General features: G+C 38.1%; 1 protein-coding gene across 3 annotated transcripts in view; it reads left to right on the plus strand.

Moving 5' to 3' along the window:
• Nucleotides 1–13,960, plus strand: part of TXNDC16 (thioredoxin domain containing 16) — a 121,548-nt gene that overhangs the window by 33,441 nt on the left and 74,147 nt on the right. For all 3 annotated transcript variants that reach the window (XM_067028469.1, XM_059057164.2, XM_067028470.1), the window contains 2 exons: nucleotides 5,327–5,448; nucleotides 10,684–10,774. In XM_067028469.1, coding sequence (XP_066884570.1) covers nucleotides 5,327–5,448; nucleotides 10,684–10,774 — 213 coding nt within the window. The remainder of the gene's footprint in view (nucleotides 1–5,326; nucleotides 5,449–10,683; nucleotides 10,775–13,960) is intronic.

Below are 13,960 nucleotides of genomic sequence, written 5' to 3' on the forward strand. Positions count from 1 at the left end.
TGGCAATCTGTATATCTTCTTTGGAGAAATGTCTGTTTAGGTCTTCTGCCCATTTTTGGATTGGGCTGTTTGTTTTTTTGATACTGAGTTGCATGAGCTGCTTGTAAATTTTGGAGATTAATCCTTTGTCAGTTGCTTCATTTGCAAATATTTTCTCCCATTCTGAGGGTTGTCTTTTCGTCTTATTTATGGTTTCCTTTGCTGTGCAAAAGTTTTCAAGTTTCATTAGATCCCGTTTGTTTATTTTTGTTTTTATTTCCATTTCTCTAGGAGGTGGGTCAAAAAGGATCTTGCTGTGATTTATGTCATAGAGTGTTCTGCCTATGTTTTCCTCTAAGAGTTTGATAGCATCTGGCCTTACATTTAGGTCTTTAATCCATTTTGAGTTTATTTTTGTGTGTGGTGTTAGGGAGTGTTCTAATTTCATACTTTTACATGTAGCTGTCCAGTTTGCCCAGCATCACTTATTGAAGAGGCTGTCTTTTCTCCATTTTATATTCTTGCCTCCTTTATCAAAAATAAGGTGACTATGTGTGCATGGGTTTATCTCTGGGCTTTCTATCTTGTTCCATTGACCTATCTTTCTGATTTTGTTCCAGTACCGTATTGTCTTGATTACTGTAGCTTTGTAGTATAGTCTGAAGTCAGTGAGTCTGATTCCTCCAGCTCTGTTTTTCTCAGGATTGCTTTGGCTATTCGCTGTCTTTTGTGTTTCCATATAAATTGTGAAATTTTTTGTTGTAGTTCTGTGAAAAATGCCATTGGTACTTTGATAGGGATTGCATTGAATCTGTAGATTGGTTTGGGTAGTATAGTCATTTTCACAATATTGATTCTTTCAATCCAAGAACATGGTATATCTCTCCATTTGTATCATCTTTAATTTCTTTCATCAGTGTCTTATAGTTTTCTGCATACAGGTCTTTTGTCTCTTTAGGTAGGTTTATTCCTTGGTATTTTATTCTTTTTTTGTTGCAGTGGTAAATGGGAGTGTTTCCTTAATTTCTTTTTCAGATTTTTCATCATTAGTGTATAGGAATGCTAGAGATTTCTGTACATTAATTTTGTATCCTGCTACTTTACCATAGTCATTGATTAGCTCTAGTAGCTCCCGTATACTTTAAATCATCTCTAGATTACTTATAATACCTAATACAATGTAAATGCTGTGTAAATAGTTGTCAGTATATGGCAAATTCAAGTTTTGTTTTTTAGATGTTTCTGGAATTATTTTTTCCAAGTATTTTCCACCTGCAGTTGGCTGAACCTGCAAATGTGGAACCCATGGATACTGAGGGTCAACTGTAATTAATTTAGGTAAAAGTAATTTGTCTGTCTCTCTCCTTCATCTCTCCCTCTTTCCCCTCCTCCCTCTTTGGTTTTTTTCCCTAGGAGTTTTGGTAAGGCAAAATAGAAGGTAACTTTTTGTTTTTATTGGTTTTTTTAGAATTTGAATAATGGCAGAAATATGATATAAACATGGTCTTTTTTTTCTGAAAAAAGGCTGAGCAACTTGCTGCTTTAAAAGCAGGGTCTGGTAGACTCCTGAGTTCCTTTTTTTTTTTTCTGACACCCATTCAGTTCTTGGCCATATATCTTATCTACCTAATGATTGTGTTAGGAGGGTCTCAGGAAGAGTATGCCAAGGAAAAGGAAGGCCTTTCTGGGGCAAGAAGAGCTCCCAGGTCAGAACCGCCTCAGGCTGTTTTACCTCATCTTTAGAGCAAGAAAATCGCAAGACAGACTTTTCCTTTAACCCATTTCTCCACTTTGGAACTGGAGTGAAAGAGCACAGGCTCATGGAATGGATCCTAGAGATACCTAGACATCCCCATATTCTGGAAATTAACATTAAAAAATATATTAAAGTTACGAAGCCATTGGGAACAATCACAGAAATCATGAGATTATGAATGTCATTAGTTTTGGTATTATTACCTCTTGGATAATGACTGTTTAATGAGCTTTGGGACATTAGGCAAAGTAACCTCTTTAAGGCCCATGACCTTATCTGTAAAATGGAGTTAATGATAGTACTGATCTCAGATGGTTGCCATGAAAATTAAGCAAGACTGAGTGTATTGTTTGGTGTTCTTAGTTATAAACCTCAGAATCTGGGTCTGACTGGCTTAAGCAGAAAAGGATTTAGAGCACATGTAGGAAATCTCAGGCTCACTAGAAGGGTTGGAGAACTGGACTCAGGTTTATTTGACTCTGAATTATTTGGCTCATCATCGTAGCACGGAGCTAGTCTCCAGGGGACTGCTGCATTACTTCTGGGCATTGGATGCCACAACTTGCATTGCTAGCACTACAGCTGTCATTAGCACTATTGTCATTCCTGCCTTCAAAGCTGACTGTTGCTGCTGCTGGTGCTTCTGGAAATAATTCTGCACTGTTCCTGATTCTTTACATCACTAGCTCCCAGTCTGGGATGTCAGACAAGTGATTCTGGGTCATATAGCCTAGCAGCAGGGAGCCTGGAAAAGCAATTTACATTATTAGTAGCTTGTATGTGGGGACTTGGGCTCTGCCCACTATGAAGACTTAGAAAACTGGGAATTCCCAAAGCAGAAGAGTCAGGCAGTCCCAAAACTGATAAACTGCCACTACTTATATAGTACTTAGTACTATCCCTGACATGTGGGAAGTGTCCCCCCAAACATTGGCTTTTATCAATTTATATTTGCCAGTCTTTATTGAGAAAAAAGGTTAGGGATATTTCTACTCCTAGGTTAGATTTTTGAAGCAAATGGATTAGAGCTGTTAGAGAAGTAAAGGTAAACGGGTGGATGTCATTACTAAGCCGAGAATTTACATGGCAGTCCAATTACTTCACTAGATGGTGTCTCCCAGCAGTTTTGAAGTAACTCAAGGGTAATTCTCGTCTTGCTAGCCAAAGTGTGTAAGTAGCCAGTAGCCCAGATCGCCACTGCGACTCTCTGGCTATTCATTAGTTGCCTCCCTTTTTACCTGGTTTACCATGTATGAGTGGTCAGTAATATAGTTTAGAAAGTTATGGGCAAAGTGTCAGAAGACCTGGATTAGAATCTCAGCTCTATCAGTGACTACTGGTATGACCTGGAGCAGGTTACTTAATCCCTGAGGTTCTTTTCCTCTGTGTGTGTGTGTGTGTGTGTAATAAAGAATTTCCCAAGAATATCTTTGAGGATTTAAATGAAAACATGTGAAAGTATCTAGCAAATAGTGAGTACTGCCCAGTCAATATTTCTTTTAAAAACAAAACAAGAGCCCTGGGAGGTATAGAAATTCAAGTTTTACATTTCTGTTAAAAAGTTGAAATCTGTAATATATAGGTAAATATTTAAGCAGTGTAATTTAGGGCAGCCATTTCAGGGTGCTCCCAAAGTGACAATATTTTAATAATAATACTAAGATGTTTGCCTTTTTCACTTTCATTCTTTTATGAGTGCAGTTTCTAGAGGCTACATGATGTGTTGTGTGTGTGATGTCACAACAGAGTGAACGAAGAAGCAGATAAGAGAATCCACCTGTCTTCTATTTAGTCCAATATTAAAGAGACTTGCAAAAATGTAAAACAAGGTCACTCTTTTCATTAGATTTTTCTTTCCTTTTGGAAATTTAGTTATTTTTAATTTAAAAAGTGTTATGTTAATATGCAATGGTGTTTATTTTTATTTTTTAAGGGATTAATAAATATTTTTAATTGCTATTTTAATTTCTATTTTGGCAACTATTGATAAATGTAACCTACATAAACAAAAGCCCTTTGAAGAGCTCAATAATTTTTAAGGGTATAAAGGGATCCTGAGACCAAAAAGTTTGAGAATTGCTGTATTAGTGGAAAGTGCTATGTTTTCCGTAAGAGGAAACTATGATTGACTAATTTATTGGAATGAACTTCTGCTTACTTAAGTATGTGGAGTTGGAACAGCTTTCAAAAATTCTTAAAGTTTAGCTTAACAAAAATACGCACATGCACACACACACACACAGATATGCATGCAGAGATTAAGTGAACTTAGTTGTTAGTGATAGAGGATGTATATAGAAGTAGAATTTTTAAATGAATTTAAAAAATGAATTTAAATTTTTAAATGAAATTCTTTTGGATGAAGAAATATGATCAGTTATTCTGATCTATATATTAAAAAGATGATTTGGGGGACTTTTCTGATGGTCCAGTGGTTAAGACTCCACGGTCCCAGTGCAGGGGGCCCGAGTTTGATCCCTGGTCAGGGAACTAGATCTCACATGCCACAACGAAGATCCCATGTGCCGCAACTAAGACCGGCGCAGCCAAATAACATAAATAAATAGAGGTTATATTAAAAAAAAGATGATTTGGAAGAATTATGGTCAAGTGGAAAGATCACTAAATTAGGAGTGAGAAGACCTGTTTTACGTTCTGTTCCTGGCTCCTCAGTTCAGTATATGTGTTTTTGAGTGAGTAAGCTCTGCAGTGTTTTGATTTGATCTTCTATTTCTTCAAATGAAGAATGGCAATAAATAATTCCTGCCCTATGTTTTCTGTCATTCATTCAACAAATACTTATTGAATACTTACAATGTACCAGGTTCTATTCTAATTTATTATGGATATAGTGATAAAATATGCAAGGTCCCTGTCACAAGAAGGAAACAGTTTAACGAGAGAGGCAGGGATAAACAAGTAAAAAAAATATACGTGAATAATTCTAAATTTGATCCTACAAATGATTAAATAGTGTGAAATTCAAGAAGAAAATGCTACAGACCTACTTATAGAGGACCAACAAGAGTGGCTTCTCTTAAGTCAATGTTGTTTAAGCTGAGACCAGATATATGAGAAGGAACAGAGGGAACAGCTTTCAACAAAGAGAATGGTGTGTGCAAATGCCCTGAGGTGTTGCCTAAAGTCAGGTAGACATGAGAAATGGTAGTACAAAATGATGCTGGAGAAGTAGACAAGGCTTACCATTCAGGGCCTTATAGGCCATGGAAAGATGGTTTCAGTATAGGTGTGTGAAGGGCTGAAATGTGTCCATGGCTGAGAGATTTGTAAGGGATTATTCGTCCAGAATAGGATGCTAGTAAATACAGTTTAAATGTATTGAGGTGGTTGTGATGGAGGATATGCACACTATTTCTCACAACTGTCCCTAGTTAATGTTCTCAGTGACAGACTAATGATGTAGAGGGTGATTTTAATTCAGACTTGAAATGCTTAGGTTCTTACTATTGAGAGTTTGTTCAAAAGATTAAATTTCTCTTTTGATTAGGTTCTTTAACCTACTCAAAATATGTATTAAATAACTAAGTACATGTCAGATTTTTCTACCAACTACATCTTTATTTATTTCAGTGCTCTTCTTTTTAATGAAGTAAAATATATTACCACTCTGGAAGACCTTCACAACACAGAAAATGCTCTGAAAGGAAAAGCAAACATTGCATTCTCATATGTCAGAGCCATTGGAACACCAGGTATTTATCAACTTTTACATTAATCTTCATCATGCCTCTATACATGGGTGTTTATGTTGAAGGACTTAACATAGTGTATTTTGACCACAATCTTAATATTTTAAAATAAATTTAAAGCGTCTTTTACTATTATATTTTCTTTCTTCAAACAGGCAGCATAGTATAGTGCTTGAACCAGAACTCTGGAGCCAGACGCCTAGGTTAGACTCCCTGTTCCACCAACTACTTACAGTATGACCTTGGACAACTTACTTATTTAGCCTGTTTCCTGGTCACTACAGTGGTGAAAATAATTGTGCCTACCTCTTAGTGTTATTGTGAGGACCAAGTGAATTTGAATAACTAAAAAGTTTCCTGGTGCTCTGTGATCAGCTATTACTGTTTTTATTTCCTTGCAGTCCTCGTGGTACCTGATATAGTAGTTTATAGTATTTGATAAATGTTGTTGACTGTCTTGGCTTCCTTTTTTACCTTGCTATTTGCTGTTTATGACATATTTTTCTTGATTTAAGAAAAATCTAATTTTGACAGCATCACCTTGCACATTCATAGGTAATTTTGTCATAAAGAAGTTTATAAATGTTTCATGAACAAATTGTAGTTACGCTTTCAGGATTTTTACTTGTTAATGGTTATAACTTGAACATGTTAATATAAAATGTTGTTAAAGACATTTAAAAAATTATATGTACTCTATGAAATAAAATCATTTATTGGAAATTTCAGTTTTTATACACATAAAGCTTGATGGCTACACAGTATGCCATTGAACTTAATGTACTTGTAAAATAATGCTCCAAAATCAGCCTGTTTATTGTTTATTCTTCAGGGCCCCTCAGGTTATTGTATTGTGTCCTTGGTTTGTAATTGTAATTAATGAGAGGGATGAGCTATACAGGGAGCCAGAAATCCCCGATTTATATTTTAACAGGGTCAGCCTGACTTCTGGGTTTGGAATAGACTAGAAGGAGCTATAGTAGAGCAAGGGAGAAAATCAGGAAGTTATTGCAATCATGCAGGCAAGAGATGGTGGTAGGTGGCTTGGACCAGGGGGTTAGCAATGGTGGTGGCAATACATTTGAATTTTAGCAGTAGTTTGGATGTAAGACTAACTGAGTTTTCTGACATATTGGTTGTAGAATGAGAGAGGAATAGCAGAGACCAGGGTGGCTCTGGGATTTTGGCCTGACCTACGTGAAGGTGAAACTGCTGATAACCAAGTGGGGAAGAGTGGAAATAGACAGTTTGGAGAGGAAGCTCTAGAATCCACTTTTGAACATTATACTTGTGGAATACCCATTAGACAGCCAAGTACAGATATCAACAAGGTAGTGGGATTTTACTAGTCCACATCTGATAGTGGGGATACAGACTAGGGATGTAAATTTGTGACATAAAGTTGTGAGGCTAGAGGAGACCATGAAGGGAGTGAGGCTGGATGGAAAAGAGAAGACTGAACTCATTAGATACTTCATCTTCCACAGGTCGGTAAAGGAGGCAGAAAGAATGGCCTGTGTGTAAGCAAAGTGATGATAGGATTTTAGTGATGAGATAGGAGCAATTGTATCAAAGGATACTGAAAGGTTAATTAGTATAAGAACTACCAGTTGACCATTACGCTTAGCAGTATGGAAGTTATCCATGCCCTTGATGCACACAATTTTTGTAGAGTGGTAGGGGTAAATGCCTGACAGGGGTGTAAGAGAATAGGTAGAGAGCAGTTGGAGACTGTGACTGTAGAGACTCATCTGAGAAGTTTTCCTTTTAAGGGAAGGAGAAATATGGGGCAGTGGCTGGAAGAGTATGTGGGGTCAAGTGAAGAATTTTTTAGAAAAATTTTCTTCTTTAATTTATTTTTGGCTGCATTGGGTCTTCGTTGCTGCGCACGGGCTTTCTCTTGTTGCGGCAAGCGGGGGCTACTCTTTGTTGTGGTGCGTGGGTTTCTCATGGCGGTGGCTTCTCGTTGTGGAGCATGGGCTCTAGGTGCACAGGCTTCAGTAGTTGCAGCATGTGGGCTCAGTAGTTGCGGCACATGGGCTCTAGGGTGTGTGGGCTTCAATAGTTGTGGCTCGAGGGCTCAGTAGTTGTGGCTTGCAAGCTCTAGAGCACAGGCTCAGTAGTTGTGGTGCATGGGCTTAGTTGCTCCGCAGCATGTGGGGTCTTCCTGAACCAGGGCTCAAACCCATGTCCCCTGTATTGGCAGGCAGATTCTTAACCACTGCACCATCAGGGAAGTCCTCAAGAATTTTTTAAGAAGCATATTTGTATGTTGACAAGAAAGTTCTTGTAGCAAAAGGAAAATGTATCGTGGAAGAAAAAGAGGGCAGAATTACTGGAGCAACATCTTTGAATAGACTAGAGGAGATGGAATTAGTGAACAGGGGGAGGGGTGGTTCTTTACTGGGAGCACAGAAAATTTGCCTATGGTATTAGGAGGGAAGACAGAATATTGACATCAATTTAGTTAAGGGGGCAGATGGGTACGGTGCTGGGAGCTTTTTTGGGTTTTTCTTAATTGGTTCATTTTCTCAATGAAATAGAAATAAAGTGATCAGATAGTTTGAGGAAAGAAGAGATGAAATAGTTGTTTTAGAAGGCCGGAAAATAAAGAATGGTTGCTAGGCAGCAGTAATAGTTGATGCCAGTAATCTAAAGTGAAACCATTGACATGGTGCTGCTAGCAGGTTCTTGTTTTCTTTCCTTTTTTTTTTTTCCCCCCAGCCATATTCACTTTCATGGATGTAAGTACAGAATAGGCAGATTATTTGATTTATACTTGGACTGTGTTTTAGCTAGACAGGCAGGGGAGTGATTATAAAGACTGACCATGGAATTTAAGCTGGGTTAGGAGGGAAGAGAGGACCCGAGGTGGATAAAGGACAGTGAAAATGGAAGGATTGTAGGTCCGAGAAGGTTAAAGTTATGTACTAGACAGGGTGACCTGGAGATGGAAGGGTGTGTGTGGGGGGGTATATGTGTTGGGAGGAGTGCTGGACATTTTGGAGGGATTTGCAGTGATTGGTGATTACAAAGCTTGGAGTGGGACTATGGCAGTGAGTGGGTAAGGCAGGGCTGAAGAGAGATCACTGGAGTCTCCAGAGAAGACCAAGGCCTGAAAGGCTAGGATTTTGCGAGGATCATCTATGGGGATAGTAAAATCACCAAGGTATGATAGGAGTAGTATCGGAGAGTGTGACAGTGTGACAGAAGCGAAATTTTTCATGGAATGAGGGGGATTAACCCTGGCTCAGGTTGTAGATGACTCCAACAAGGCAGAGTGGTGAGTGGAATAATCTGATGATATGTGATTCAAGTGGTACAAGGTTAGGTCGGGGAGGGGAAGATAACTACCTAGAAATGGCAGTGAGGAGAAAAGGGAAAATAAGGTATGAAATGGAAGGAATCTTCAAAGAAACACTTTAAGAAAATTTCCCACAACTGAGGGATTTTGAGCTTCCAAATTGAAAGGGCCCACTGAATCCCAGCAGAGTGTTTAAATGTAGAGCCACACCAGAGCATCTCATATTGAATTTTCAGAATATTGGGAACAAATGCTATTCTAAAATCTTCAAGAAAGGAAAAAATATTGCAGTTTAAGGATCAAGAATCAGAAGGCAGGACTTCCCTGGTGGCGCAGTGGTTAAAAATCCGCCTGCCAATGCAGGGGACACGGGTTCAAGCCCTGGACCGGGAAGATCCCACATGCCACGGAGGAACTAAGCCCGTGTGCCGCAACTGCTGAGTCTGTGCTCTAGAGCCCGTGAGTCACAACTACAGAGCCCATGTGCCACAACTACTGAAGCCCGTGTGCCTAGAGCCCGTGCTCCGCAACAAAGAGAAGCCACTGCAATAAGAAGCCTGCACACCACAAGGAAGAGTAGCCACCGTTCATCGCAACTAGAGAAAGCCTGCATGCAGCAATGAAGACCCAATGCAGCCAAAAATGAATAAATAAATAATAAATTAAAAAAAAAAAAAGAATCAGAATGGCTTTGGACTTCTCAGTTGCAGTCCTGGGAACTGAAGACAGTGGAGCTATGCATTCAAAATTCTCAGGGGAAATGCTAGAATGTTACATGCCGACAGCTATAGTTAGTTATGAAAGTAGAATAAAGACACTTTGAGAAGTGTAGGGTTGCAAAAAATGTGTATTCCATATATCCTCTCCCGGGAAGGAGCTAGAGAATGGGAGCAAGGGAACAAATTAGTCAAGAAGATGTGGGTAACAGGCCAAGGACCCAACATAAGAGTGAGAATCAGAGCATCCCCAGGGTGACAATGAAGTGAGTCCCCAGGATGAAAGTTGTGAGGCGGGTTGAGCAGCAGAGTCCACATTGGAGCAGGTCAGAAGGCTCTGCAAAAATGTCTGCAACAAGAGGGAATTGATACTATAACTGATGTATTTGAAGTATTCAGAGCGTTAGACAATTGTGGAAGAATTTAGGAATAACTTAGCAAGAAATCTAAACAAATTTTAAAAGATACCTATAACTATAGTGAAAAAAATTTCAAAAGGAAATAGTATTTACTGAGTCCCAACAGTGTAAATCCTGACTATTGATCTAATAAAAATTAGGACTATATTGAGCATGTTGAGGGGATAGAATTGTGTATATTTGTGGAGTGGGGTTTTGGAAAGGAGAGCTAATTTATCATCTTACATAGTGGGAAGTCGATAGAAAATACTAACACTAAAAAAAAAAAAAACCCAAATCAGGAAATACGAGTATAAGAAGGTCATTTCGAGACTTGGAGGTAAATACCGAAAGGAAGAGTAAAAGAATTGAAAGTAGCTGTCCCTTGGGAGTTGGAAATGGTGGTTGAGGGTAGAGGAACTGTTCATTTTCTAAATACGCCTTGTAGAATTGTCTCTTTAAACTATATATAAGTTTGATTAAAAAAAAACTAAGCCAGAAATAATGTGCACATATTTGTATATAAAATATAACATGAAAGTTGTATGATGAACTCATATTCTCTTCCCTACTACTGGGAAGAAACGATCACAGATTCGTCATATATTCTCAAGTATAACTCATTTTCTATTCCCTCTTAGTTCTTCTCTTACCTTGACTAGAACAGACTTTTTATAACTTCTTTAACTGCCTGCATTTTCCCAGCTGGAATCCCTACAAAGGCTTTTTCTTGAAACATAATAGAGCATAAAAGGGTGTAGGAAAGTATTCTGAATAGAATAACTCTTCCTCTCTCCCAACTTCTTTCTCTCTTCTTCAGAGCACAGAGCAGTCATGGAAGCTGCTTTTGTGTATGGGACCACGTACCAATTTGTCTTAACCACAGAAACTGCCCTTTTGGAAAGTATTGGGTATGTATAAGATGCATAAGTTAACAATTTTAAGTTTACTTATTTCACATTACTTATTCAGCATTTCCATTGTACTCCCACAGTGTGGACTTATCTGAGAGGAATCGTAACCAGATGTGAATATATAAATGAAACCTGAAATCCTCTTCATTACTATTATCTGCTGTACTAAAATGAACTTAAATATACAGAAGGGATGTTAAACTAAGGTGAACGAAGGCCGTATGGATAAGCCACAAGATGTGATCCCTTGAGTGGCCACGTGTATTTTATGAATAGATCTGCCACAGTGATCAGATAGGTGATAAAATAACAGCTTTCATAACTAAGCTCCAGAGATTCTTCCTGAGAGTTCCATGAGTTACTATACCAGAAAAATATTAAATATATTTGAGTACAGTTTTGAACAGAATGTTTTAAATGTTTAATTTTCTTGTCTAGTTTCTAGCTTACAATTTTAGGTAGAGACCTTCTTTGGACTGCTTTTGGCTGGGCAACCTACGGTTAAAGTTTTTCTTCTGTTTAGTACATGGGGACACAAGGAATAACCAGTGCATTTGAAGACTCCTAAGTTTGGCTTCAAAATGCTCTTCAGGAAAATGAATCCAAAGCAGGGCAAAATGGTGATTGTGTGACCTTTTTAAACCATGCAAGAGTTTTTAACGAGCCCTCCTGTTCACCTCTCAGAAAATAGTGACTATTTGATATACCACACACAATTAATTAAATCCCAGACATTTTACAACTTTGTAAACATGAAGGTTAGTACACAGAAAACTGATAAAGTGAAACAATTTTTTTTTTTTTTTTTTTTTTTTTTTTTTTTTTTTTGCGGGGAGTGGATAGTCAGAGAGTGAAGTGCTTGCAAAGAAAAGTTATGTTTTTATTGCTCTGTATGACATTAACCAGCATTCCTTTTTCTGTCTTCTTATTGAACTGCCATTCTGCTGGTTCCCTCAGTGAGTTAAATAAAACTTTGATGCATGTTTGCTATTTGTATAAGAATTAATGTTTTTAACAACTTGAGAATCATGCTGACAATACCCTAAAACTTTACAATAGGTAGTCACTGAGTCTCAAGATACTTACAGTGAGGAGTAGTGTAGCCAGCTACTTTGCTACTCCCAATGTAGACTACCAATTTCCCATCTTGGAATGGGGGAACCTTGAGATTCTCAGTTTCATTATGATTCTGTGCTAGCCCCACACTTTCTCTGAGGGTTGTTTGTATTTTCTCTTGCATTACTATCTCCTTTATTTTTCTGTTAATGAATAATTGCAAGTAACGGTGACATGCTTAAAACATAGAGGTTTGGTTATTTATTGACAAGGTATAAGTCCTCTCATTTATTTTATGAATACTGTTCAGCAAGACAGACTATATATTGATCTATCACTAAACATGGTAATATTCTGGAAGGATTTATGCTTTCCCCCATTTTAAAAATAAGAATTTTAGGGGCTTCCCTGGTGGCGCAGTGGTTGAGAATCCGCCTGCCGATGCAGGAGACACGGGTTCGTGCCCTGGTCCGGGAAGATCGCACATGCCGCGGAGCAACTAAGCCCATGAGCCATGGCCGCTAGGCCTGCGCGTCCGGAGCCTGTGCTCCGCAATGGGAGAGGCCACAACAGTGAGAGGCCCGCATACCGCAAAAAAAAAAAATAAAATAAAATAAAATAAGAATTTTAAAATGTAGAGTTATTCTGTTTTTCATAAACTTTTGAGTACATGACATATTGGAGAAGTTTTCATTCTCATTTATTCATGGCTACAAAATGGTGAGGAGTCATATCTGGACCTGATGTGATAGGGAAGGACTGTGGATTCAGAATAATGTAGTCCTGGGACATCACTTCTGAGTGAAATAGTTAGTGATGACTTCGAGTTGTCTCCTAATGGGGAAGAGGTGAATGTATCTTTTCTTTCATTTGTTCTTTTTATTTTTTTCTTTCCTTTGTTCACTCTTTCATTCAACAAATATTTATTGAATGCCTTCTATGTTCTAGGCACTATTCTAGTTGCTGGGGCAATAACATTGAGTAGTATGTTAATTGTTATATCATGTTGGGCCTGAGTATGTTTGAAATGTCGGTTAAGAAGGGTATATATGCTCTGTAATGGCCTATATGGGAAAAGAATCTAAAAAAGAGTGTATATATATATATATATATAAAATCTGATTCACTTTGCTGTACACCTGAAACTAATACAACATTGTAAATAAACTATACTTCAATAAATTTTTTTAAATGGTAAAAAAAATTAAAAAAGAAGGGTATATGTGATAGGAGAGGTAGCATGCTATAGAGACACCAGTACTTTCTGCTACCTCCCCATATTCCCTTCTTAAAGAATCTGTGTATAGGCCAAGAAAGGTGTTACCCCTACCTCATACATATCACTGTCAGTTAAGTTGGAGGTGGCCACCTGACCTAGAGTCATTCAATCCATGGACTTACCTGAGCTGATAGGATGCCTTTTTCCAGGAACTTGGAATTGGGCATGGAGAAGCTGGACTATACAGCACTTTGGCTCTCTTGCCCACAGGAATGTTTTGCCCATGTAGAAGTAAAGCAGAGAGAGTGGGGAGGTAAAAAATGTTGATGGCCAAATGTCCCTGAACTCTTACTGTTCAGATCTATACATTTATTCTGTGACCCAGTTACTTGAATTTTCCTTGTATTTTGTGAGATGCTCTTCTAAACTGCCAGTAAATCCCCCTCACTCTCACCTTTTTGGTGTCTGTCACCTACAACCAAATGATCCCTGATTAAATAACTTTCCAACATTATTTTATTATTTCAGAGGTTATGATAGGTAGTCCAACCTCAGCTGGGTCCTCTTGCTCTCAACACTTTTCTTTCAGCAATATGTGACTATTTACGGTTCCTCTCAAAAAGTTACATACTTTGATTGGGTTTTGGTTGTATAGTTCCTTTTGTCTGAAATACCCATTAGTCTTATCTTCTTGGAAGAGTCATTCTCTCTTACTGTTTTCAGTCTCTATGATGATCTCCCTTCCCTTCCTTTCTCTTCCCTTCCCTTCCCTTTCCTGACTTGAGACAGAATGAAATATTTCTTTGTTTTTCATAGCACTTTGTATATTCTAGCACTTATGAATCACATTTTCATTTTTTTTACTAAATATATGTCCTTTAGCCTAAGCCCCTCAAGGATTTGAATCA

Source organism: Kogia breviceps, chromosome 3, assembly GCF_026419965.1.
Source record: "Kogia breviceps isolate mKogBre1 chromosome 3, mKogBre1 haplotype 1, whole genome shotgun sequence".
Lineage (NCBI taxonomy): Eukaryota > Metazoa > Chordata > Mammalia > Artiodactyla > Physeteridae > Kogia > Kogia breviceps.